We start from the raw sequence: 27,510 nt of genomic DNA, 5'->3' as shown, positions 1-27,510 counted from the left end.
AGTAAGATACTCAATTTATAATTAATTTACTTATTCTGCTATAGTTATTACTTAATGTTACCTGCCTGACATTACAGGGATATTTACTTTTCCTGATGAACCTTTTCTGAGACAGAAAAGGTTCATTTTTTATCATGACTAAAACAGTTTCATGTGAGTTACATGAGTTGACAAAAGGTATTATAGAGAATAAAATATAGGAAATCTCTTAGCAGAACAAGCAAAATTAATCCAAAACTTTTTTTTTTTTTGGCAATAATAATGTCATTCTCTTACCCAGTCCCTCATTGCATGCTTGACATTGTCACATATAGGTGTTTTTCTTCTTCCCATTTCTTTAGTGGAATATTCACATTAAAAACTAGGTTAGATTGGATTGGATTGGATTGGATTGGATTAGATTAGATTAATTAGATTTTGCTAACATTTGATATAAGTGAGAGAATGCACTTATGAAAGTCCATCTCCTTGTGTGTTGGTTCCCTCTCCTGCAATGAGCTGTGAGTGCTCAAAGCACTTTGCCACAGCGACATAACAGAGTTTAAACCAGCTCCCAGAGGAAAGGCTATCAAAAGGGCAATCATTCAAAAACTTCTGACTTGCTTCTCCACAGAGACATTGTGGAATGCCTTCTTTACACAGCTTTTTAAAATAAAGCTCTTGGAGAAAAAAAATAAAAAGGAAAAAAAAAAAAAAAAAAAAAAAAGGAAAGAAAGAAAGAAAGTGGGTTAGTTCTCAGTGCTGATCCCTCCTAACTTACTCTACCTCCCAGTTAGCCTAAAAACTTTTGCCTTCACAAGGGTCTTCACCAGGGCCTTGTGCACAGTAGTATTCTTAGGGAATGTGCTTCACCTTTCTAAACCACAAGAGTATAGCAAGTAGCTCCTGGCAAGCTGTGATGTGGGTGCTTGCATGGTTTCCAACCTGTGCGTGCTCTCCCCTCCCTCCCAGCATAGCAGGCAAGCCTTCGTGCTCAGTGCCAGCAGCAGAGCTCCCAAGAGGAAGGCTGCCATGGTGGAGATGCTGAAGGATGCTTTCTGACCTCCATACGGATCCAGCAGGATGGTTATTCCAGCCCTAACACGTTCCTTGTGATGGAAAGCTCCTTCTGCTTGAGCTCCACGACAAATGGGAAAGCCATGCTGCCTCCCTGCACACCCTTCATCTTTCTAACTTACAACTCAGCAGACTCATGAAGGACCAAAGGAAGCAGAAAGAGAAGAAATTCTATTAATGTTCTGTTGCTCAGCAAGACATCAGGTTACCACCTCCGTGTCTGGTTTCTGTTGTACACGTACCTCACCACTTTGTCAATGCAATGCAGGGAAAGCTTTCCTCAGGAAACATTCCTAATCCCAGTTCCTCTGATTTGGTGGTTTACACTAGTTAAACCTTCTCCACAGTCACCCTACACATAAAAGCCCTCCAGCCTTTCTTAGCATTTGCTTCAAAGAGAGGAATTAGCAGATCTGAATGCAACAAGAAGGGAGGTGAAGCAGGTCCAGTATCACACCTGCTGCCCAACCCATGGTATCATAAACATCCAGCCGAGGTGATAACGTGGGGTCAGATGGAGAAAGCTACAATTTTGTACAGAGTAAATAGGCCTGCACTACTCAGGCCCATGAGATCTGTGGCTATAGAATTGTGTCCAAGCCAAAGGCCAAGTGAGCAGACAACTTTCACAGCCAGCCAAGCACTTCCCACATCATGAATCAGGCTCATCCACAGTCCAGCCTTTCCAACATCATCTCTCTGTCTTGCTCTATTTCACACCTTTGTTTCTTATTTTTCTAAAGCTTTTTTAAATTCAGTTAATTTCAAAAATGGCCTGGGAAGAACTGGAGTATTTCCTAATTCATTAAAACAAAACAGCACTGAATAAATGCTTGTCACAAAATATTCTTTGAAAAATGAGGTAAGATTCATGTATTTTAAGTAGTCCAACACTGTAATGTTCTGTACTAGGCTATAAAAAAAGCAAGAAATAAAGTTCATAATGGTACCTTATTTTAAAAAAGCAATATGGATGGCATCCAATATAACTCAAGTTAATCCTCAACCAGGTTTTCTCTTACACACAAAAACAATCTTTACTTCAACTGGATCAGGACCAGTTACAAAGCTTTGTTATTTTTGGTAATGGTAGCAGTAACCATAGCAGTGAAAAAATAGCTTTAGTAATTTAAATGGTATTTCAAGCATTTTTAAAAACACAAGTTATTTTCTACATTATTGAGAATTCATTAGTCATTCATTTTGTAATGTTTGGGGAAAGTTTTATAGGATTGTAATTCAATGTATGACTGAGTGTTGTCAAACTACAAAAGATAGTTTAATATTAGTCTTTACATTGTATTGTGACAAATTCATATGAATTTATAGAAAGGCTTTGCAATGTGTGAGATGCCTTGATACATTTAGATAGCTATAGAAATGTGTAAAGATCTCTAGAAATCCATCTACCACCTTTTTTAACATGTTAGCCTCTCTCATGGTCGCAGAGACCCTTACAAGCAAGAGACAAGTTCATACAACAATACCTACCTAAGTCCCTAAGTCCCTACTAAGCTGTAAGTCCCCCTTTGCTGGAGTATCTGCCTTAAAGCACCTAAAAGGCATCTGGAATCAAAACTACCTAATCAAGAACCAATGATAATACTGGCTCGGGTGGGGTAGGCACTGGAGTGAAAATAGTTGTGTTAGCGCTTGAGAGCTGGGTCACATACAAAAATAAGAGAGAAGCCTTTCAAGGAAAGGAAAGGGAAAGAAACCTGAAGTAGCCAGGCAGTTGGACTTGATGACCATTGGAGGTCCTATCCAACCGACCTATTTTACATTGTCACCCTGGCCTGCAGCAGGTGCAGAGAGAAAAAAGTGAACAAAACACAATACAGCCTAAAGTGGACCAGATTTTCTTACTGAATTGCAAATGTAAACAAAAGGCACTGAATATATCATAAGGACATATATACCATCCTCTTTGCCCTCTATGCAACTTCCCTGCTGATATCAATAGCTAAGAGCTCTGTGCTTTGGGTAATTCACTGTCCTGATGTTTTAGTCCTGGCTGCATGAACTATGTTACACCTAATTGAATTCTGGAATTCATTAGCACAACATGCCAGAGAGATTCTATGCATAAATAGGTTTAATATAATTAAACACATTATGGAGAGAAGATCTGTCAATAACTATTAAACATGATTAATATCTAACTTACTCCAGAAGCTAGAAGGACAAACCTGGGGAAGAGGCAATCTGTACTCATAATGTTTCCCTACACATCCACTGTTTACCACTGCTTGATAGAATCCCAGATTCACTGAAGTTGAAAGGGACCTCTGGAGATCATCTACTCCAACAGCCCTGCTTAAAGCAGAGTCACCTAGTGCAGGTTGTTCATAGCCATGTTCAGTCAGGTTTTGAATATCTTCAAGGAGAAAGACTTCACAACCTCTCTGGGCAACCTCTTCCAGTGTTTGACCACCTTTCCTTCTCCTTTTTGTAAGAAAGCTTTTTCTTACGTTCAAACAGAATTCCCTTTTACTCCATTTGTTCCCATTGCCTCTTGTCCTGTCATTGGAAACCACTGAGAATTCTCTGGCTCCATCCTCTTTACACACTCTTATTTATACACACTGATAAGGACCCCTGACCCTTCTTAACTCCAGGATAGACAGTTCCAGTTCTCTAAACCTCTCTTCACTAAGGAAGATGCTTCAAGCCCTTAATCATCTTCATGGCCTTTCACTGGCCTTGCTCCAGTATGTCCCTCGTACTCCCTTCCTTGTCTTCCCAGCTTGTCTGTCCCATTCATTGCAGCTATCCTACCACACTACCATGATCACAGCGGGTCTGTAGCCCTACAGCTGCGTGCAGACCTGTAACTCCTGCTGTTCGCTCCCAACACTGCATGCACTAGCATACAGGCACTACAGAAAGGTACTTGGTGATGCTGATCTAGTGTCTCAGTTTAATCTTCTGTCTGATCCTATAAGGCCACTCTAATAATCTGGTGTTTTTCTGAGTTTTTACCTTTTTGGCATCAATATTGTAGGTAGTTACCATAAATTCATAAGAAATAGGTAGAGAAGGAACATTAAAAGGCCATCTGTTCTAACAGATGTGTTATATACTTCAAGGCATCCTATCTCCCCCATTATTCAGATCCCTGGGCAAGCCCCATCCCTTCAATTTTCTTTTCATTGGCTGTGCTCTCCTGTTCCCTGACAAACCCATCTGCTTTCCTTGGGACTCTCTCTGACCAGTCCACTATTTTCTTGGCATGCCTCCCCAAAATTGGTGTAATAGAGCCGTCAAGCCTGACAAATAGAAAAAGTATGATGACTATTTTTCAGATGATACTTGACTTGTTCACAAAAGCATATCATTATGGACTCACATTTAGTTCATGACTTCTGAAGTATATAATTTTAAAATCCTTTCATAAAATACATACAGGCTCAGTTTACATCTTGGCTGAGGACTCCACAATACAATGTCTGATGGAAGAAAGTGGCACTTATTGGTCTTGGGGAAAAACCTCTCCCAACAACGGCTGAAAAAGGCTGCCACTACAGAACGTAGGTGCAATAGCAGTCACAGAGGAGACCTGGCAAAGGCAAGTGAAGATGGTGCTGCTTCTATTCAGCAAAGCATTTGTCTTTCCCAGAAGCCTGTAACACAGTTAAATGCCCAACTCTGAAGACTCCTTAATTTTCTTTGAAGGGTATTAAACTGCATCACCTTGCATGAACATAGTGTATGGTATCTATTAACTTCTATGTTACTATTGAAGATAAAGCATGCAAGAACCACTTGGCAAGGGTTTAAATGGCAAGGTTCTGGTAGCAGGGGACTGCAGGGGTGGCCTCTGTGAGCAGAGTCCAGAAGCTGCCCCCATGTTAGATAAGAGACAGTTCAGCTGGTGCCAAAGGGACGTGCTGCTGGCCAGAGCCAAGTCAGTAAGCGATGTTGTTTGCGCCTCTGGGAGATCAGATGGAAGGAAGGGGAAATCTGCTGTGCTACAGCAGCTGGGAGAGAGGGGTGAGAGCTGAGAGAGCAGCAGCCCTGCAGCCCCCAAGGGGAGTGCAGCAGGAGGGCAGGAGGTGCTCCAGGCACAAGGCAGCACAAGTTCCCCTGTGGCCCGTGGAGAGGCCCCTGGTGGAGCAGGCTGTCCCCCTGCAGCCCATGGGTCCCCCATGGAGCAGATCTCCACGCTGCAGCCCCCCCATGGGTGGAGGAGCCCCCGGTGGAGCAGGTGGATGTGGCCTGGAGGAGGCTGCGGCCCATGGAGAGCCCCCGCAGGAGCAGGCCCCGGGCCGGAGCTGCAGCCCGTGGAGAGGAGCCCACGCAGGAGCAGGGGGTCTGGGGGGAGCTGCCCCCACCCGTGGGGGACCCGTGCTGGAGCAGTTTGCTCCTGGGGGATGGACCCCGTGGGACGGAGCCGTGTGGGAGCAGTTCCTGAAGAGCTGCAGCCTGTGGGCAGCCCCCGCAGGCTCAGTTCGGGCAGGACGGCATCCATGGGAGGGACCCCACGGGGAGCAGGGGCAGAGAGGGACCCTGAGGGAGCGGCGGGGACGAAGCGCCAGGCACTGACCGCAGCCCCCATTGCCCCTTCCCCTGCACTGCTCAGGGGGGGTTAGTAGGAGCGTGTAATGATGGGGGGAAGGTGGGTTTAGTTTGTTTTCTTTGTTTCTCACTGCTCTAGTCTACTAGTAATAGGCAATAAATCATTTTAATCTCCCTATGTTGAGCCTGTTTTGCCAATGACGATAATCACTGAGTGTTCTCCTTGTTCCTATCTCAACCCTTGAGCCCTTTTCATCAAATTTTCTTCCCCCTTCCCTTTGACGAGGGGGAGTGAGAGAGTGGTTGTGCTGTAGTACAGCTGCCCAGCTGGGTAGAACCACCACAGCCACCCCTGTGAAATAAAAGCTCTATGTCTTCATTTACTTATTGCAAAGTAGTGCAAATACCTCATTATGAATTACCTGACTTTTTTTTTTTTTTTTTTTTTTTTTTTTATGACTCCTTACTGATGAGACAGCTCCTCTGTTTCTTTGAAGGACAAAATTAGTTCGGTGTCATTCTACTTACTCTGTATCAAACTCCCATTAATCCAGGCTAAAATCAATCTGAAAACAGACCTTGCATCACTCATTCAATAGTTCACAGAGCTCACGCAGCTATCCAAGTGGGAGAGGCCCAGGGAACACCTTTGCTACAACAGCAGGTTCACACAGAAGATCCACTGGAGTGACACACTCCTTACTTAAAGGGTTTCAAGCACAAGAAAACAAGGCTGTAACAACTCCTGAACTTTGTTTAAAAAGGTCTTCAAGTGTTTTTGTTTGTTTGTTTGTTTTTGAGTAGATCCAGCTTACAAGATCTCAGGGCAAGCTAAATATTTAAAAATACAGAAACCAGTAAACTTCCATATGACCTATCAAAAGCTTATGATCTCATGTACATGTATATATGGGCATAGGAATTGTTTTGTGAAAGTGCTAGTGCCTTGTGGAAATGTGGCACTTCTGAAAATCAAAAATGTCTAAACCATTTTTAACATAGCAGATTAATTACATTAAATGAGGTCATCTTGCAGCTTAATGATTATTTTCACTTCCTCCTTTGATGCAGTGTATAACTCAACCTTTCCTTCTGGGCAGAAGTTCAAGCCAGTATTAGCATTGTAGTCAGAGCAAGGACAAAAGAAATAAATAAAGGGGCAATAAAAGCTGCATTCGGATTCTGAATACTACAGACACTTATTTAATTATGAATACTACAGACACTGTATTATTCAAGCCTGGAACCTGGAACGTGGAACTGAGTAGCCTTCTTCCTCCTCATAATAATTATGCAGGTGTTTGAGGTACCATGTTTACAAATCCAGGTAGGTGATCTCAGGGGAAATCCCTCTATGAAACTAGGTTTTCTGGTCCCTCTAGCTTACTCTTCCCAATAACAGCTATTACAGATTGCCAAAGTCTTATTAGTTATTACCAGCCACCTGCAGATTTCTGTTGTGGAGAAGAAGAAAAAAAAAAAAAAAGAAAGAAAACTTAATTTCAAAGTATTACAGTTGATACTTTATCCTAGGGAAAGAAGAGAGCAATATCCATCAGTCTTTAAATCCCTTTGTTTACTGTACCATTAGACTTTATGTAATGTTGTTTTTCTTCCTGAAATACATCTGCCAGTGATATGAAATGATTGCAATGTAATATCCTAAATGTTTTCATTGTGTGTAATTATTTATTTTCATGCCATTCTGAAATCCTAGGCAGATTGCCGACATGGTGATCATGTTTTCCCCTACAAAACACTTAATAGTCAAAGACAAAAGCCTTAAAAGGATCAGAAATAGAAATGTTTACGTAACCTGCCACTTGAATCATCAGTAAGTAAATGCTGTATTTTATTAGAAAAACACAAACAAGCTTTTTCTTATCAATGGCTTTTTATTTATTGTTTGCCTTAAACCTTTATCAACTAATTATAGCAATAGCTACAAACAAAAAATAAAATAAAATAAAATAAAATAAAATAAAATAAAATAAAATAAAATAAAATAAAATAAAATAAAATAAAATAAAATAAAATAAAATAAAATAAAAGCTGACTGCACTCATTTGTATAATCTTGGAAAAAGGGTGACATGTAATTTCAGTTAATATTATTAATCTAATTGAATGTTTCTAGAACTGCAGATATGTTAATTCAATTTACAGAAATTTGCAAATACATTTTACGGTGTAGGCTGTAGTTGTTAACCTGGATGAAGAAAAACCAGTAATGGCACCACAATCCCTTTTATTTGTGGGGGGGAAAAAAAAAAAAAAAACAGTAAATTTTTATAAGAGCTCAACTAGATCTGAAGTCTGCCACCAGGGTGGATAAAAATGTGAATTCAGGAGCATGGGGATGGTCTCTTTAATGCAGCAGCATGAAAAATGCACTTTCTGCACACTTCTTCAAACCTTCATGTGTAGTAAATAATTACACTTTCGTCTTCTCTCAGTCAAGCAGGAAGCATTAATAAATCCTCAGTCTAGTACATGGTTAATGTGCATGGACAGAATGCCTGAGAACTTATACAGGTTGGACTGAAGAGAAAACTTTTCTAGGCATATTAATAGACAGAATCATTTGGGTGGGATTCAGCTGAAGTTTGTAATGTAGATGTCTCTATCTCAGCTAGTCTCTGCAAGTTCCCATTATGGTCAACAGAGAAGGATAGGCAGTGTGACTCATCTGCTTTGCTTTAAACATCTCCTTGAGAAGTCAGAGACCAGTATTCTAAAAGTGCCTGTTCCTCTTCACTAATTAGAAGAGAATGGTCCAATGAATCATGTCCACATTGCAAACGTCTAGGAATCCATGTGCTTATAAACTGACTCTTGAGGTGGAAAACAAATGCCTGCTAGGGTTGCAGACATGATCACAAGTAGGAGAGAGACGGTAATCTGCTCTTCCCTGGGTCCTATGTCATTCTTGCCAACTTATTCACAGGTAGGGCCTGTAAATGTTTTCAAAACATTTCTTGTGATGTCATTGTGAATCTTCCAGGAGGAATCTGATGAAGCCATGCTGTTGTTTTGCCATCTTTACTTTTTCCCAGCCTGAGGTAGGTTATAATGCAGAACGACATAGTTTAACCGGATTATCTATAAAAGTTGATACTCCTTTTGAAGCCAAACCTTTTCATATTACTACAGGGAACCTGGAAAATACAATGTTCTTATTAGCCTCAAGTCTTAACAAAATTTACAAACTCTTATCAGTCCTAAGAAGAGCTTCTACTGCTACGTTAGCAGAAAAAAATAAACAAGGTAAATAAAACCAGGTAAAATTTTCAACAGAGTATTTTGGGCAGGGATTAATACATTTTTTATCAGATTTTCTCTCCTTAGTGTTTTCTTTCATATCTCATTTCTTTCAGTTTGGCAATAATCTTCCTTCAAGTCCACATCCAGAAACTGCTGAACCAACCTCTTAATGACACGCCACAACTGAACAGACCACACAGAACTCTGTCTGGGAAGGATGGTTTTTAAGAGCTCTTGACCCAAAAGAAGTAAAAAATAAAAATAAAATAAAATAAAATAAAATAAAATAAAATAAAATAAAATAAAATAAAATAAAATTAAATTAAATTAAAAAGGCATAAACTTTCAAGCCAAACTTTAGGCTCTTTCTTGGATTCATTAGCAACTCCAGGATAAAAACAACTTGACTTGGGGTTCTAAATGTATCCAGAACTGTTGGTGACCTGTTTGGGAAGACTGAAAAAAACTGGCCAGGGATGAACTGATCAGCTTTGCCTGGAATGTGACTGAGCCCCTTTGTACATGGAAATGTACTCAGAGGAATTCCTAGCATTTCTGATTTCCTAGTATTTTCCATTATTTTAATCAAGGCCTGCTTGAAAAGCTTGGGTTTGCTTTTCTCCTTGTTCCAGCCACTTCTCTGTGCTCCAATCTGGCTGTGTATGTGGTTCAGTTTGGAAGAACAGGTTTTGCATTTTCCGTTTAGAAATCCAGTGAGTCCTGGAATATATGTGATTTAGAGGGAAGAGCTTCCACATATTATTTCAACCTGACAAGTGGGACTGTAGAAATGGAGAAAGCAACATGGAGAGAAAATCCAGCAAAGCCTTACCTTCACACAAGACAAACAGACACTGGAAAATCTTGAGGTTTTTGTCTCGTGATTAATGTATGTCATAAATTCTCGTTAAATATTCTCTGGAATGGTACAAATCTGAGACACGTGATACGTATTCACAAACAAGCTCTTGTCTGAATTAAGGTGCCAGAATGCCTGCTATAGGACGTGTAGGCATGTACTTCAACTGCTCTTCAAAATTTCTCACTGCTCTCCATCAGACTACAGTGGAAGGATTGTATCTTCGTGTAAAGAGAAGTTTTTTGCCATTCCCAGTCCAAACAGTGTCATCGCTGCTAAAGTTAAGGCATCAACCAAAATTTTAATTGGGATTTTTTCACTCAAAACGTATTTTACTCATGCTATCAAATAGATTATGTACAACTACTTAAATACTGTTATCATAAATGGATTTAAAACATACATGAAAAGCTAATCATGTATCTGAAATAAGCGTGTACAAGTTTAATGTTATGCATGCTGAATCATCTTGCTGTGGTTGGATGTAGTTCTCCAAAAAGACAGGCACTGTGTGCCATTATCACTCTACAATATTAAATTTTTATTAGGCCTTCATTTGATCACCAGGGTTAGAATCTATTGGTATGGAAATAAAAGCAAAGATATACTGGTCCATACCAAAAGACAATTAGTTAAAGTGGCCTTATGTCTTGCTTTGGCCATAAATGGTTGGTTAGAGCAAAAACATAAATATGGGCAAGAGTGGAATGATGCTTCTTTTAGTAGACTCTCTAGCTATCGGGACATAGAGACTAAAAGAGCTATGACAGATTATGTCTGTATCATCCTGTCTAATAGTTCTTCTGGTCTAATTCGCAGACCATAAAATTGACTGATAGTATTTTAATACATTTATTCATCTGTAGGAACTAATTTTTATTGTTAACTTATGGATTGTTTTCTAAAGTACTTCTTGCTTAATGTAAGTCTGTCACTTGATCATTTCATCACGTCCCTTCTGGTTCTTATGTTACTTAGAAGGAATGAGCAATCATGCCTTCCTACAAAAAACTATCACATACTCTGTTCCTTCAGCGACATCCATCCTAAACTGCAGAGTTATAGCCCATGTAAGCCTTTCCCAATGGAAATATCTGTATATTTCTAATCATTCACAGTGATCTTTATCTCTGACTTCAACTGCAAAGAACAAGAGTATGTTCCTGCTCATGGTTTGGAGTCATTTTTCCTTTTATGTTCTGTATAGCAATTATGAACCTCAATTTCATGCTCAGCATCATATGAATGTACTAAACAATAGTTTTATACACAAATAAAAGTTATTAACCATATATTTCAATCAATATTCCAGAAAAAAAAAAAAAAAAGAAAGAAAGAAAAAAAAAACAATGGCAGACAGCTACATGAAAAAGGAAGCAGCCATTAGTACCAGCCAAGGTAAACAAAGAGAATTTCTGTTCATGTTCTCTTATTGTACTTTGAAAGTGAAACTTAAAATACAGATTTTTTTTTTGGATTCAACAAAAGCTCTCGGTGTGTTAATTCCCATATGCTGTATACACAGTAGCAACACTCAAACAGCAGATGTGCACCCAAAAAAAGAACAATACAGCGATCATTTCTGGGAACAGTAGGTACAGGAGGCATGCACTCATAGCTTTCTCTGGGACCACAAACATAGTGTTCATTGTGTTTTTAATACACTTTATGTAGGGTGTGACAGATTTAAAATTAAAATGCGCTCAGTCCTGAGAATATGTCTCACTTGCCTAGCAGTCTCTTTAAATTCTCATTTTCCTTTTGTCATTGATTCCATTACTCATTGTTTTTTTCTTTACATATGAATAACACAAAAACCTTAAGAACTTTACCTTGTAGTAAAACACATAAATACTTTTCCTAGCATAGGCAGAATTGATAGTAATTACAATGCCAGGGATTGGAATGGGTGTGGAACAGGGAAGTAATCCTGTTCAGTTAAGCAACATCACAACTATTGGTAAAGCAACAGAATTTAGAGCCAGAATTATGTGCTATTTCCCATGGGTATTACCACTCCTACTAACCATCCAACTCCTTTGTCCACAGTTTTGGACAAAACATCACAAAACAGACGAAATATGCAAGGGGAGTTGATGACAGAATAACTAACTTGTCCGAGGTCATACAAGGAGTTACTGGAGGATTACTGTACTGAACTCTCAGTTCAGGAGTTTCAACATCCAATCTCAAAACCATCAGACACAACTTTATTAACCATTGGAATAGTCCTTACCCTCCCTTCATCAATCCCCATTTTCAATGCATATGAAGAATCCTAACTAGTAAATCCTCTAAATGCCTTATTAAGAAATCAACTATTTTATGTGTGTTGGTTATAATAGACAAAGAAGCTGCTGGATTTGACTTCCAGAGAATTCCAGCAGGAGAGTCCAAAACTGAGCAGCCCAGTGTGATGTCTGAGAAGCTTATGCACATGGTAAATCGTATTTTGAACAATCTGCTGTGAAGGGAGCCTCGTTGCATATTTGCATCTTGAACTGCTGAAACTCTCTTTCTGTACAAAGACTGAAAGAGTACTGCTGATACTTTCATCTTTCATAGGTGTGATTCCTATAATCTTCTCACAATTTAGTCCTCTACAAAAGCAAATCCATGCATGAATAAAGACACCATTATATTTATTGAAGAAATTGAGAATTAATTAATAATGCAAAAGCATTCGTCCAAATGAATCCTCATTTCAGACTCTGAAAAATACAGGACAATTTTAACTTTAAGAATTTTTAATTTTCTGGTTGCTTCAAGAGATGAAAACATGTATCATCACGTGTTCAGATTGTTCTTAGAGATGTTCTTCCTACTAAGGAAAGTTTCCTTTTATGCTCTCACATTGATTTTACAATGGTCAGTCTCCCACAAATTAAAACAAATGAAAACTTGACACAGTTTCTGTTTGAAAACTATATATGTAAGAGTGTATACAGCACCAGCTCTAGCACCATTGACTGTTGAAATAGGAACTACTAAAATCCAAAAGGGAAGTAAGGGGAGCTGACAGATTTGATGTCACATGTAGTATCTGGTAAGTCTCATCCCCAATAGATAGAGCCAAATGCACTGAGACTAACAGAATTTCAGCTTCCCCATGGTATTTGACCTGCTCTCATATTCAGGTCTTTCATCTAGCATCTCCTGTGATGTGCCTAACCTCAGCCTTTACAACATGAAAATCAAAACTGGGAAATGCCCAGAAACTGATTAAAAACAAAAGTGAGATTCACAAATTTATAATCACAGTTCCAGATCCTGAATGTGCCTTTACAAACAAACTAACTAATGAAATGAAAATCAGGTACACTATACAAAAATCATTGCTAAACAAGATATTTAAACATGAATACCTAGCCTAGAGATATGAATAGTCCTTTTGGCTTCAAAGATGCAAACTGATTGAAGAAAAATTTTAATAGTCCTAAAGTTAGGCATATAGCTTACTGGATGAAGGTCATGGCAGAACCGTGTCTCTAGGGTAATTCCACCTACAAAGGGGCATCAACTGTATCATTAAGCAGCCTGTTCCAGGTTGTCCTGTTCTGACAACCCTCATGGTAAAGAAATTTTTCCTAATGTCCAGTCTGAACCTCCCCTGGCACAGCTTTGTATCTCACATTCTTCCCATTTTCACAAATAAAACCAGTATTACTATCCCAGTCAATGTTTGTTCTCTTAATCATAGGACCAGATCATGGCATTTATCTCAGACTCCATCATGGTGTATAATGCATAGATGTTGACCAGAAAGACCTTGAAGGAAAACAGAATAAATATTTTCTCTGCCCATTTCAGGTGAGTCATTCTGACTACTCATAGCCTTAGCACACGAATTTGCAGCGCATGTTATGACCAAATCTCCCTCCTAGCATGTTTTTCATACAGAATCTCTACTGATAGAAGAAGAGACCACACAGACATAACAGAGTGGTTATGTTTCTCTTAAGCCTTTGCCTCCAAGACCTCTGAATTTGACTAGCTAATAATTTTCATCTTTGAAAAACAAACATGCTACAGTGTGGCATGTGGTTACAATTTGCGTATAACTACCCTGGATCCAGTTAGTTTGGACAGTAATACACAAAAAAAAGACAACACTGCAAGCTTCACTGTGGACTGTAAACCAGACCATCTGGTTGCCCAGGTTACTGTGTCTTCACTGTCTTGCAAACAAGCTGTGTGAAACATGGCTCGAGTTGTTCCTCCATGCATGAGCAGATCTATGGCAGTCAAAACTACATGCAGTCTTCTCAGCATGGTGCATTACAATATTTTCTGCAACATTATATTCCACAGACTATGGAAACACCATTAATGTAGTCTCTCATCCCACTTGGTTTCAGAAAGCAGCTGCACAGAGCCATGCTTTGTTGTTTGGTGTTATTTTTTTTCTTTCCTGGAGAGCTTCTGGTTGTTCTGGAATACACAAGCATGTATGCAGTTGAAATATTTGTCTCCAAAAAGCGTTGCTTTGCATTTGTCAGTGTTGGGTTCACATGTTATTCAAATACTGCTATTCCTTAGGCTCTAGTAAAGTTTCCTGAAGGCTCTGTGTACCTTTAGTATTTTTAGAGCTATATTTTAAAATCATCTCAACGATAAAGGAGCAGCTTAAAGATACGTTATATGACTGAGTAAAAACAAATTACAAGCCTACTCACCAGCATGCTCCTCTCAGCTATGTGTTTAGAACCTAAGAACATACATACACATTCTATTCTGTACTAACTAAACAGTAATTTATATTCCAAAGATTTTGACTAAAAAGAATATTTCATGAAGAAGAATCTCAGATATAAAAAAAAAATAAATACTGGGAAACCAAGTTTCTTTAAGATTTTGAAATCAAAGAGAAAACTTGGTTTGCCTAGAGACAGAATTTCATTTTCTGTGAGCGTAAGAGTGGCTGATCTATAACACGCGTTTCAGAAAGATGTCAACATCTTTTAGACATCTACATACTCATAAATGTAATTGAAAAGCCCCCAGATAAAGCTCAGTGCCTACAAAAGCCTTCAGTCAGACCTCACAGAATACAGCAGTCTCTCTCTGTGATACTGAGTTCTATATTAGGGCCCAACTCTCTGCCTTGCTAGAAAATGCTGTGTTTCAGAAGTTGAAAGCTGAAGTCAGAAAAATGTCTTCTACTTGTTTATGGAGTCTTTATTTCCAGTTATCTTTTCTCTATTCATGCTACGTGGTCATAGTCTTTTCAATAAAAGTAAATAAAATTGGGAATATGTGCTCAGCCTTGCTGGTGGCTGGACCTGGAGGCACAGAGCTGCAACAGCCTCACCTCTGCTGGGCTCCCGAAGTCAGCAACTGAACACAAGAGGCAGAGCTCACTCACAGTCCAACCTCTGCCACTTCCCTGCACAGCAAAGCATCTGGAGCTTAAACAAGGACAGTGGAACAGTCGCACTTAAAAGCTTGAAAGATGAGTATTAGAGGATGAGAGCTTGCTTCAAATGTAAAAGTTGTGTTACAAAAATCACAGTAATACTTTTCATCAAGATCTTTGATACCTATGAATTTTCATGTAATATTTTAACTATGAATATATCTGAAGACAGATTTGGCAAATTTCTTACAAGTTGTAAGAAAGAACAACAAAAAAATGTAATGAAAGCAGCCTCACTTCAGTACTGATGCCACACTCTGCAACTGAATTCATGAGTAGAGAATCAGATAAATAGTAGCTTCTGAATGTAAGCAATGAGTAACAGCTACTATGAGGAAATGCCCATGTAAGAACAGCCACTGACTGCATGGTTAAATGCAAGGATGTGTGCATGAAGTGGAATGGATCCAACTCACTTCATGGCCAGAAGCACTAGTGGTAACACAGGGGAAGAGTAAACACACACCTGGGACCAGAAAAAGGCCAGGAACGCCTTTTCAGAAACAGCATAGGTTTCAATCAACCTTAACCAGTCATAAAAAGTCATTTTAGGCACAGTGATGAGATCAACACATTAGCTGAAGATGAGTAAACATAAACTTTTACTAGAATGACAGTAGCCAGCTCATACTGTCGTAGAAAATTAACTACTTATAATGATAGGAGAAGATTCAGAGAAGAAAATACTAACCATAGCGTTACAGCAGAAATTATGCAAATTGGGTCAGTTTAAAAATCACTAATATGTACATACTGGCTAACAAAATGCCTGATGCTCTTGAAAAGCCTGATTGCTTTTATAGTATAAATAACCTAAACCTGGGATACTTCAGAAAAATATTATGAGCCAGAAACTGTGGGTGAGGAGCTGAGAGCAAGTACAGTGCACTCCCTCATGTACCAGTGTCTTCCTGTTAGACCACAGTGTTTTAAGATTATTTGTCTAGCTTGTGTAAACCTTAGAAACTGGACAATTCAATTGTTAATCCTATGAAATCATTGACGAAATTCTACTTCCAATAAACCTGCACATCTACTACCTACAAACACTGCTTTTGACCCTTTCTAGTGTAAGATAGAGGGTCCCCTTTCTTCTTTTAACACAAGTGCAGCCCCTCCCATAACATTTAGGGGAAAACTGTTTTTCTACTTACCATGTAATCACATGGATGTACTACAGAAAAAAATCCAATGATTACACATACCAATTAATTCAGACACATATTTGCAGAATGAAAAAAAAAAAAAAAAAAAAAAAAAAAAAAAGAGGAGTCTAAAGAGTCCATTTTTAGTGCATTTAATGGTTAAATTTTGAAAGCAGAAACTCTTCTGGAGAAAGGGAAAGATGTAGAGGAAGAGAAAAAAAGGATGCATTTGAAGAAATAAAAACTGCTACGTGTTCCTGGCTGGGAAGCTGATCTACAGAATATATATGCATTTTCAACCCATATTTGACGATGATTTTAAAATATAACTATGCTGTTCACACCGAAGACAGTCTATTCAGTGTTGTCTTTGCAATACAGTGTCCTTTCTGCTATAGACAAAGCTACAGAAGCGGCCGAGATCACACAAATGAAGGCATCAGGACCGGTGAGCACACCCATGGTTGATCCATGCTGCCATCTCGTGGTTCCCAAATAGAAGCACTGACGTTTTGCAATGAATTTTAAATATTATCTTGTAAAATCCAGAAACCATGGTAATGTTCTCTCAATAGCTGGTGGCACAGACAGAAAATCTCCATTCTTTTCTGTATGTTTACTGTGGTCTTTTCTGAAATATTAAACCAAATCGCCATTCTTGTGATCAGATTCTCAGAGTGGTATGAACCTAAAACTGAAGGGGTGCAGCTTTTGGTCACTGTATGTATATTTTGACAAAGATACAAACAATACACGCATGATAGATAGAATAACATGTATGTATATATTTTATAATTCCTTGTAATTTGTGGGGGGAGGTGTAGAGAATAGTATGCATGGCTATATGTTATGAATTTTAGCTAGCAGCAGAAAATAGTAAAAATATACTAAAACTAATTAGCAGAAAAATCTTAACTATCATGAGCATTTGTTGCTATTGTTCATTCATTTGTTAAATGCAACTAAAAATAAAAGCAAGGATGCACTATCATCCCGCCAAAGAGCTAATTAGGACTAATTAGGCTTCTCATCAGAGACAGTTAGGCTACTTTCTAGACAATCTTAGACACTGCTGGTTTAAAATTTCATTTAGACCTTTAACTCAGATAATCTTTCCTATAGTTTCCTTTTCTCAGCTACATTCAAAACAAGTCTGTCATCACCTACCCTACATTTTACACTTCAGTCATTATTCACAATGTTCTTAGGTAGCATTAATAGAGGATTTTTTTTAAGCAGGAATTAGCTTAGATTATGGAACATAAAAACAAAACCTTGTGTGCACAAGTCTTTTGTCACCTTTGAAACACAGGAAGCAATTTTCAAAGCTAAACTGAAGCTGAGAAAACTCCTAAGATTTTTACTTCATTGAGATAATTGGTTGGACAATCAAAGGGGAAAAGACAACTGGTATTTACAGTGCAGGAGGAGGGGGATTAGCTCCTGTGGGTCGGAAAACGAGAGAGTTAATTGTCATCTGTCAAACATGAATTAACTGAAGATGCAAAAATGATGAAATGCCATGGAACCAGTATCTAAATTGAGTCTATGAATTTTGATGTCAAGGAGAAATATGAATTTCAGTTCTCATCCTTGTCTTTTGATATTTTGTAGAACTACTTTGGAGATTGACTCTGAAAAACACTGGTAACAGGAATTTGTATTACACGTGCAACTTCAGCCTTGTACATACTGATTTGCAGTCTCACAGAGAACAAGCTGGGGATGAGTATTTTAGGTGAGGTACATCTGCAAGGTCTGTAGCATTGCCACTGATTCAGCTGTGGTATGGCAGTCACTGTACTAGCTGTGGAAATCCATCGGTAGCTGTCACATTTGTTATTCAGTCCTGGTAACTTCCATTAAACATGTCAACCCACTAGAGTTCACCTAATAGAGACTGGATGCTTCGTTAAAGTCTGTCATGTAGGTTGTGGGGCAATTTTGCAATGGACTCCTCTCAGTGCTGGTTGTAATCGAGTTTCAAAATACCATCCCAATAAGGATGGTAAATGGCAACCGGGACTGCACAATCAGCAGGGGTGGGTCTTTTTGTATTAAAGAAAGTTTGAACCTAATTTGTTCAATGGTGTCATCTACCTCCCTGGGGAGTATCCTCACTGGGCAAATGCCCTCTTCAGTGAGCAGCATCGTATTTTTCTTGACAAATCTGACAATATCTAAGGGCCCATTTCTGCCTCACAGCCTTTTTGATGTAATACGTGTGAGTTTGTTCTTGCAGTGATGCGTCTTTATTTTTTATGCACTTTGCTATTTACCAAGTGTAGAAAAATCTTGATGAAAAGGTGGTGGCTACCTAATCAGGGTTGAAATTATTAAGAGTCCACTTTTCGAGTCTAAGTGTAGAAGATGCCATCTGCGAGTTAAGAGATGCGGGACTGGTTAATGCAAGGTTCCCTGGCCAGCAGATCTGGTGGAGCACACGGAAAACCCCAGGGTCAAGGCAGCAGTTTGTGATGTTGCTGGAGCTGTCTGGAAAGGGAATGTATTTGGGAATCTTTATTCAAAATTGAAATATAAACTGGTTTTGGTGTCTTTGTAGCAGGTGATAAATGTTAGCCTCACTGATGCACTGTCTGCAGTTCAAATTTACTATAGACTGCTGGATCAGTCACTACTTGGAGGACCTAGACTTGAAGATCTTTACACAAATATCCCTCCCAACCTCCTAGAAGCCTTCAGCCTTACTAAATCTACAAGAAACAAATTTTCTGTAGGCCAAACCACAGCAAAGAGATGCAGACTGGACACGAGGCACTGCTATAAAATTTTACAAGTCTCTATGAGAATTTCATACAACGTTGAGTTTAATCAGGTCCTGGTTAACAAAGAGGGCTTCTGAGGGAAAGCGCTGAATCAACTTAAGGATAACTTGTAGAAATTTCTGTTCTTCTCAACCAAGTCATGCTGCAAAGCATACTCAAGTATGAGTATTCAATTAATTAATTTACTAAAAGTAGTTGAGGAGCTAGCACCATAGAATTGGGTAATTTTGAACTTTACTGATTCTTTCTTCATGTTCATTTGTTTTTTTCCATTGAACTAGTCTGTATTGTGAATAAAGACTAAGCAAATTTCACATCACTTTTTGAATTTTGCCTTTTTGAGTCAAAACCCCAACCTAACAAACACTTTTTTTTAGCACTGTTAAGGTCTTGCGGTAGAACCTAGATTTACTGTGCCAACAGTGCAAAGATTCGAATAACCTAAAGCTTGTTAGGACACCTGCTTCTTTGACAGCTGGCTTAGTTCATGATTTGGCACTTAAAGTGTCTAAAAGTTGTGAGAGAATATCAGTGTGTTTAACTATACTTTACTATAGGTGAATTAAACAGAAATCTGGAATAAAGTAACCCCGAAGCTTCTAGAAAAGGAGAAGCCATTTTCAAAATCGGTCACCAGCCGAGCCCTTGGGACGCCATTTCGCAACAGCCCCGCCTTGCCTCGCCTCAAGGCAAGAACATGGCGGCGGAGCCCGCCCGCCCGGGCCGCAGCGAGCACCGCCCTCCCCCCCCGCCTCTCTGTGATTGGCTGAAAGGGGCAGGCGGGCTGACGAGACGCTCGCTGATTGGCGGAGAGGGCCGCTATCTTGGCGCGGGAAGGGCAGTGTGTGGTGGTGTTGCGTCGGAGCTGTGAGGTGGCGGAGGTTGTTGTCTGGCGGTCTCGGTGCGGTCCCGTTATAAAGCGGTGGGGGCTCGCAGGAAAGGCGGCCGTGTTGGGGCTGTGCCTGCAGGTAAACCATCAGGAAAGGGTTGTGAAACCCGTACTGGTAAGGGTTGGGGTGTGTCTAGTGGGGTATCTGGGCAGCATGAGGCAGGTGGACCAGCCTTCTGTTAATCTTAAAAGATTTCTGAGGCAAACACACCTCACGATAATTCCATGTCTCCTTATTTTCCTTTCAATCCTTACAAAGGGATGTAATCTATATTTGGTTAAGTGAGGTAATGTGCACGTTGAAGTAAGTCTCTCTCTTCTTTTTTCCTTCTAAAGTCAGGTACACGATGAGTAGAAAGGACTCGATGGATGGCAGCGGTGAGGAGCTTACAAGAAGAAAATTGGAAGCTATAAGGCATGTAAACATTAAGACTACTCTAGTGATTTCATGTTCTTTCTGTTCTGCCTCTAATTTTTAGGAAGTAGCACTGAAGAAGCATAGAAGTAATGTTTGAATCGTGTGTTGTTGCAGATGAGTTTTTATGTATGAAGATGTACAGTAATGGCATGCATAAAGTTTTAAAATTTGGGAAAGGAAAGGTTGAATTTAGAGTTTCAGAGTTCTTAGTATTTTAGATTTTGGTAAAGGTTTCAAGGAATGACATTTTAAATGATTCTTGGGATGTTTTCAAATACTGGCTTATTAGGTTACCAATATCTTCTATTGATCTAGGTATTTTACAAGTAAATAAGGCATTGATACATTCAATATGCTGTTGGTTAAATAACTACATAAAACAAATTGATTTAAATTGTTACATAGCCAGTTAGCGGTGGTTCTAGTGACTCTGAAAACTGGTTCTGGTCGCTTAAAAATTTCAGTATCACCTTCATGGGCAGTAAACTCAGTATCGTTGGAGGTAATGATCTGCCTTGAGTTAGAAGAGGATAATTGTTCTGTGCAAGTGCTCTATGTCTCATTAACTGAATCTTTTTTTCTGCATAATGTCATCTGGTAAAAAGCGAGTGAGCTTAGTTCTAAGAGCTGGGAGTTAGAATTCATGTTTGGTTTATGTCTCTAAAGATTTTAAACCTCTGCTTTTATTTCTGAAGGCAGTGCCTTAAGATACTGGAAGAGGACTTAACAGAAGAAAGTCACAGAAGTGACTTGTGTTGTATATTAAATGATACAAGTGTGAAAGGTGAGATTTTTGGTTCTTGACTTCTATTGCCAGCAATTCTGTGTTGTGCAATATTCACTGTTCCAGATTTCTCAAGTTTCAGGTGGTCTCACAAAGATAATAAACAAGCTGCCAGATTTGATTTTTTTTCTTTTTTTTGCTTTGTTGTTTGTAAAATCTTGAGTATCTAGTATCTATGGAGGCTTCATGAAATTTGTCTTTTCCTGCAATATGGCTACGCATTTTCAATGTGTTTTCTTTGCCTTTTTGCCTTTTTTTCCATGTGGTTTTCTTGTCCCTCATGTAGCAGCAGTATAACATACATATCATGCAGATAATGCCCTAAATCATTAAAGGTAGGTAAATTTCTGTAATTCTATCTAAACTTTCATATCTACATATCTGGGCTTACTGTTGATGTAATGTATTTGTAGAAAACTATTGTAGTGATCATGTATTCATTTTTGTGTCACCAGTTAAGATGCCTTCCAGCTTAAACACTCACAGTCAAATGTTACCTGTGCTTGCTGTTGTAGAGATCAGTGATGGGGATGAAGAGACTGATTTTTCTGGTTCCTTTTCTACAGAGGTAGGTTGATGTAAATCTTTCTGTTCTGAAATTACTGCAGTGCTCCAAAATGGTATTACAGAATTCTCTAGGCTTCTATGGAAAGTGGCTGAAGCCTGGCTCCAGTCAGAGAAGTGTGTGCCCTTCGTAGACTTGTGCTCTGCCAGCAAGTCTTTGCTAGCATTTCCAGCAGTGCAATATCCCTGTGAAGTGCTCACCCGTTGTCCAAAGTCTGGTTTTAGAAAAACTTGTTTTACAATTATTGTCCTTTGTTGCTGACTCCATTCTAGCTTCTCATCTGCACATAAATGTGCAAAAAAGAATTGGTATAAATGTGTATTTAAAAAACTCTCCCTGTCAGTTCCCAAGTGAAGAGAAGATTTCTCTAAAAGACAATTTCTGTTTGAACAGTACCGTGTGCCTTATGAATGTTTCTCTCTTTCAACGTAAGAAAACTGCTCTGCTTGTGAATACTTTGTGTTACAACATCCTAATGCCATTTTGGACAAACTGCATTTTTTTTTCAAGGTATTTTTAATGTAATCTAAAAGGTAGGGTGTGGCCATTCTGGTGCTTCCATTGTGAAACTCAAATTCAGCTGCTATTGCAAAACACAAATATTCAAGGTAATTAAACCAAGTCATTAAACTCTACTGAAGTTATTTCAGTAAAATTACTGAAAAATAAATCAAGTTCACTGTTGCAGTATACTGGAAGCACTTACTAGTTTGGCGTAACAGTGGGGAAAAGTACTAAGAGCAAACAGGAAATTGCCATTCCATTTACTAGAAACACTACTGCAAGGATATATTGACTACAAACTTCAGCTTGGAATCTGTTTTGTTGCACAATAGGTTGCTCGATCAACAGTGCTCGTTTTGAAGCTTGGCCTTATTGGAATATGTGGGGTGAGGGGTGGTTTGCTGAAGGTGAGAAGGGGTTTGTAGGCTGTTTACAGTGGGAATTTGATTTTACCCTGTATTTGAATTTGTTTTACTCTTCCCTCTGAATTCAGCCCAAATTGGATGTTAAACTTGGATTGAGTGGTAGCAGCTCAGAAGATCTAGGAAGGTAAGCCTAACTTTTTAATGTGGTTAGATGCCACACTGGGGTGGGAATTGACTGAGTAAGAAATTCCAGAAATATTTCTCCAGCTGATTTTTTTGCTTCTGTTTTTTAATGTAACAAACTTTACCAATGTGTTCTCAGGATGGCTGCCTGGTGCAACCAAAACACAACTTAATTGAGGGCATCAGACAAGCACTGAGGGCCTCCTGTGTTTCTAACATCTAAATATGAGTAGTATTTCATTGAAAGGGGGGAAAAAACAGGCTTGGTTTAACTTGAAGTACTTGGGACTGAAGGTTTTAAAGGCTGTTCGTGGTAACTCTGTGATAAGAGTGCATCTCCAGCTGCTACTGGCACCATTGCACCTACTGCTTAGGTAACCAATTACCAGAAATACCAAAATTAGATGCTGGCAAAGTTCCTTGGTATTGTCGTATTACATTTACTTAGCTATCTAGGCTATGTGAACTTGAAGTCTTAAAAGAGGGTGTGTTTCCCTGACTGTTGTTGCCATGGAGAGTCATCTTCATATAAAAATAGTTCCAGGTAATTCTTAGGGTTTTGTTAGATGAGTGTAAGGGATGCATGGGAATTAATATTTTGAGATTGATGCATCTTACCATCTTATCTGCACCTAAACTTGACCAAAATAAAACTTAAGATTTCATGTATGGGTGTCAGCCTGTGCAGCAGTGTTTGCCAAGTCCTCTCACAGTCCATCAAACAAAGTGGATTGTAGAAGAAACAACGCTGCTTCCTTACTGCAGTTCAGTTGTTCTTTGCAGGCTTTTTTTGTGAGGGTCTTGACAGCTGTTTACCGCTACCATGTACTTCACAAGAGAGCCGTATGACCAGACAACAGAATTTAAGAGGCTTCCTGTATTGTTTTGGTATAATCTGCCTTGTACTAGAAGAACTTAAACAGCCTAATACCTGATGGGATAGCTAAAAGAAAATACATGGGCAACAGAAGTGAATCTTGGAATATTAATGGGCATGCATTTCAGTTTCATCGGAGTGAAAAATCACTACTGTGTTGTAAGCTTTTGTTCCTGTCTTTTTTTGTAAGATAAATTGTAAGCTAAAATAGATGATACAGTTGAATTTCAAGGTGATGCTGGTAGGAAGGGACCTTCTCAAAAGAATGAGGTATGTCTAGAACATGACCGTGTAAACTGAACTGTTCTAAGAACAGTTGTGCACATGTGCTTAATGACAAATTCTGAAATGCTCAAATAGTGTATTAACATCTTTCAGGGAAGTTTGTTTTTATTTTATGTGGGTGGGTTTTTCCTTAAAGTTCTGTTTTGCAGGCCCTTCAGTTCCAACACCGAAGAGAAAGGTGTTCAGTGCCTGATTTCCTCAGATAGTGGGCTAAGCTGTAAACCAGGTGTAGCTCCATCAGCAGACACGGTGCGTTAACGTTGAATTTCTTTTTGTTACTTTTTTTGTAAGCATAATTAATACTGCATTTCTTAAAACACACAAACCTGCAACCTTAACTATTAAGTGCTATTCTTCTATTCTGGTATGGGTTTGATGTACAACTATGGTGTTAACAAAATAATTTGACTGAAGTTTGTTCGTTTTATTTAAAATGCTGTTCACACCTAACCAGGCTGTAGCTGAGGAAGACAGCACAGCCAGCTGAACAATCAGGTGTTTTGAACTTAAAAAAAGTTTCACAGTATTTGATTTTGGGGTTTTCTTTTCAAATAGAGGACAACTGCAGGGCATCCTTAAAGCAGTCTAGTGGTTTATCAAGGCAACATGATGGGACAAATGGATCTGTGAAAACATTGTTAGGTTTTCTAACGTGATCTTTCTGAAGGAGGTTTGTGAAGTTCAAGGCAACAAATAAGCTAGCTTGTTGCATATTTTAAAGTTCCAATAAAATGGGAATTAATGGAACATCCTCTGCCAATCCCATGTTCTTGCATGGAGACTCTCCTGTATGGTTACCTTGAAAGTATCTTAATTGCATATGCTTGTTTTCTAATACAGTTTTTGTTAGTGCCTGTTAAAGTGTGAAAATTGTTCTTTTCTGAACATCTTTGGGAGATTTATCAGAAATAAATCTGAATCATGTTATCTTAAACTTCAATATATTATGTTTATAAAATACTAAACCAAATCATCTGAAGTCATCTTCAGAGTATATCATGTTTGAGGTCATAAGCAGTCCTTTGATGGTAGTTGAACTTCCGTGAACAGAAGCTGTCTGTTTGAGAAAGTTGAGAATGGTGTCCGCATCATGAGTTCAAAGGATGGAAAAGCAACTTCCATCAAAGTAACTTGAGATCATAGTCTAATCTTGATGAACTTCTGCTTGCTTTTGTGTTTTTCCATTATTTTCTCCAGGGTACTTTATTTGTGGCTGGTGACTTCAAAGTCTGGCAGGATCACTTCTTAGATCACTTTATGAGAATACTGTTATAAATGGCTCAGGATTCAAATTAGGATTAAATAAAAAAATAGGATTTATTAAAAGAATATAAAGGAATAGAGGTAAGCAAACAGCGCTGGGTGCACCGGGAGTCTCTGCTCCACCAGGACGCACACCAGTTACATCAAGCAGCTGATTTTTATGCACCTAGACTAATACATATTCATTACTACTTCTAAAAAAATAGATTATTATAATTAGCTTCCGGGGTCCAGTCCCTCCTACTGGAGCATGCGCATCAGTCTCCTCTGGGGGTCTCTAGGGGTCTTTCATGCTGAAGGCTCGTAGTCTTCCTCTCACCCTTTGTACTTACTCGGCACTATTCCAAGTTTATGGAACACTCTCTGTACACTCTCCACAGGTCTTGTCTCCCAACCGTCCTTCAGCTTCTTTTTTCTTCCTCTTAATCTCTTGGCCCCCCTGGCCAGATACCAAGGATCTCATAACAGTCACTAGTTGTTATCAGTTGTTCTGAAACTCCCAGACATCAAACACAAACAGCTTTCTTATTTGATGCTTCACGAGTAATTAAAACATTCTTCCCCAGCCATTCACAGACACATCTATAGCAGTGTTAAGTTAATCTCGAAGAAGACAGGAAAAAAGGCTGTAACTGTTAGAAATAGAAGTCCGGAATAACAAAAGCAAACAGGTTCACAAATTTAAGGAGTGTTTTCTGAAGACGTGATAAATTGACTAGAATGAGGGGGAGACTGGGACACACTGCATCTGTGGTTCAAGAACTAAATTGCCAGTGCAGGGCCCAGAGGCAGACAGGATTCCAACAGAATTATTCTTTATGGACACGAATTTATGGACACGAATTGGAATTGTTAAAACATTCCTCACAATATCCATGTTTTGAAAGGATATTTATTTATTGTCACCATAATGATAACCATGAAGTAGATGGGTTATATGTTACTCCATGTGCTTTAACCTTATGTCTCCTTATATTTTATGTCTTCAGGTTGGTTGTTGTTGGAACTTGTAACTTGGAGGTTAAGTGTGCTAGGAATAATACTTGGAGGATTTTCTGCTCTTAACATTCTCTTGAAGAGGAGACATAGTTGATCTGAGCTGATCAGCTCCATTAGTTGTGTATCTGTTCTAGAGATGAAGGTATTAACAAGCATCTTAAAAAACAAAAAAAACTCAAGATAATGCTATGGCAGCACTTTCATCCACCTATCTGATTGTTTGATCAGAGGCAGAACTGTTCCAGGTTTTCAAACTTGAGCTTTAATTTTTCTTTAGCTTGTATTTCTTAACTAATAAGTAACCCTTTAGAAATGAAGATATTTGCCAAAGGCAACTTAACAGACATCTAATGGAAATGGGTTTCCCAATAGCGACAGACTTTACTAGTACTAGCCCTGACTCTTTGAGGCATCTTCAACTGATGATGATCAGTTAGCAAAATGCCAGCCCTCTTAACACAAACTTCAGTAATGTCAGTGGTGGAAGAATACACTTATGTGTATACATTTGCTTCTATTCCAGTTCATACTGGAGAATTTCATGCTCTTACATCAGCATTACATGGAGTTTATAACAGTTTCTTGCTGTTTTTTTTTCCCCCAAGTAAAACTCCTTAATGCAGCACTTCTCTCTAAGCCACAGAATTTCCTTTATTGTCTCCTGCATGCTTTCTTTGCGTTGTATTTGGGACTTTGTCCTGTTTTTTCTGTATGCTTCCTTTGATTCTGTTATTCTTTTGTGTATGCATGCAAATATTTATGTATTTAGCAAAATCTTATACAGAGTCAGTCAGATACTCCAAAGTAATGTTCTTAGCCCACCTGAATTATGTTTACAAGCTATTCCATGCCTGTTAGCAGCTGTGGAGCTAGTCAGAGACATATGAAGTTCACTAGGATCACCTACCTCAAGTCTGTCAAAATTGGAACTGTGTATAGCCTATCTTTCCAATCAACTTGCTTTCATTCCCCAGGAAAACAAAACTCTGGAAGACATCATTGAAGCTTTGTGGATAGGTATTTGTAATCTCAGCCGCTTGCAAGATGCAGATGAGGTAGGTGAAAATATTGAAATCCTGAAATGTTATGTACTAGCCTTGATTAAAGCTTTTTGTCTTGAGTACGCACGGAAATGTACTGTTAAAGGCACTAAGAGCATGTTTAAACTTCTGTACTTCAGCTGTTTGGACTGTTTCTGTGAATACACAGCACGTAACTCTGGACTGTGAGGAGTACCTGAGCATGTCTGTAACTTGTTCCTAGGTATATCTGTGTATTAGACACAACCATGTATAAGCAAAACTGAAAGTACTGAGTTTGTTTCCTCAGATCAGG

The 27,510-nt window shown here is 38.9% G+C and overlaps 1 protein-coding gene and 1 long non-coding RNA gene across 6 annotated transcripts in view; both read left to right on the top strand.

The window, feature by feature from the left end:
• The first annotated feature begins 7,705 nt into the window (after positions 1-7,705).
• LOC106015411 (uncharacterized) lies at positions 7,706-9,106 on the top strand. The gene is made up of 3 exons (XR_001187423.4): positions 7,706-8,635; positions 8,727-8,840; positions 8,951-9,106. It is a non-coding gene; the product is annotated as an uncharacterized lncRNA (long non-coding RNA).
• A 10,748-nt stretch (positions 9,107-19,854) lies between these two features.
• The window catches only part of RNF17 (ring finger protein 17), a 44,761-nt gene continuing 37,105 nt past the window's right edge, over positions 19,855-27,510 (top strand). For 3 of the 5 annotated variants that reach the window (XR_011806497.1, XM_072032712.1, XM_072032710.1), the window contains exons 1-7: positions 19,855-20,011; positions 20,269-20,351; positions 21,050-21,134; positions 21,590-21,702; positions 22,697-22,752; positions 24,063-24,162; positions 27,150-27,230. Coding sequence is in view for 4 of the 5 variants with exons in the window: in XM_072032712.1 (XP_071888813.1) it covers positions 20,280-20,351; positions 21,050-21,134; positions 21,590-21,702; positions 22,697-22,752; positions 24,063-24,162; positions 27,150-27,230 (507 nt within the window). In the remaining variant the exon portion in view is untranslated. Of the gene's footprint in view, positions 20,012-20,268; positions 20,352-21,049; positions 21,135-21,589; positions 21,703-22,696; positions 22,753-24,062; positions 24,163-27,149; positions 27,231-27,510 lie in introns of those variants that run through there. The other 2 variants (XM_072032711.1, XM_038175490.2) reach the window with 2 other exon arrangements.

Source organism: Anas platyrhynchos, chromosome 1 (genome assembly GCF_047663525.1).
Source record: "Anas platyrhynchos isolate ZD024472 breed Pekin duck chromosome 1, IASCAAS_PekinDuck_T2T, whole genome shotgun sequence".
Classification (NCBI taxonomy): Eukaryota; Metazoa; Chordata; class Aves; order Anseriformes; family Anatidae; genus Anas; species Anas platyrhynchos.
The sequence above is the reverse complement of the archived record's forward strand: the minus strand, read 5'-3'. Positions and strand labels throughout refer to the sequence as shown.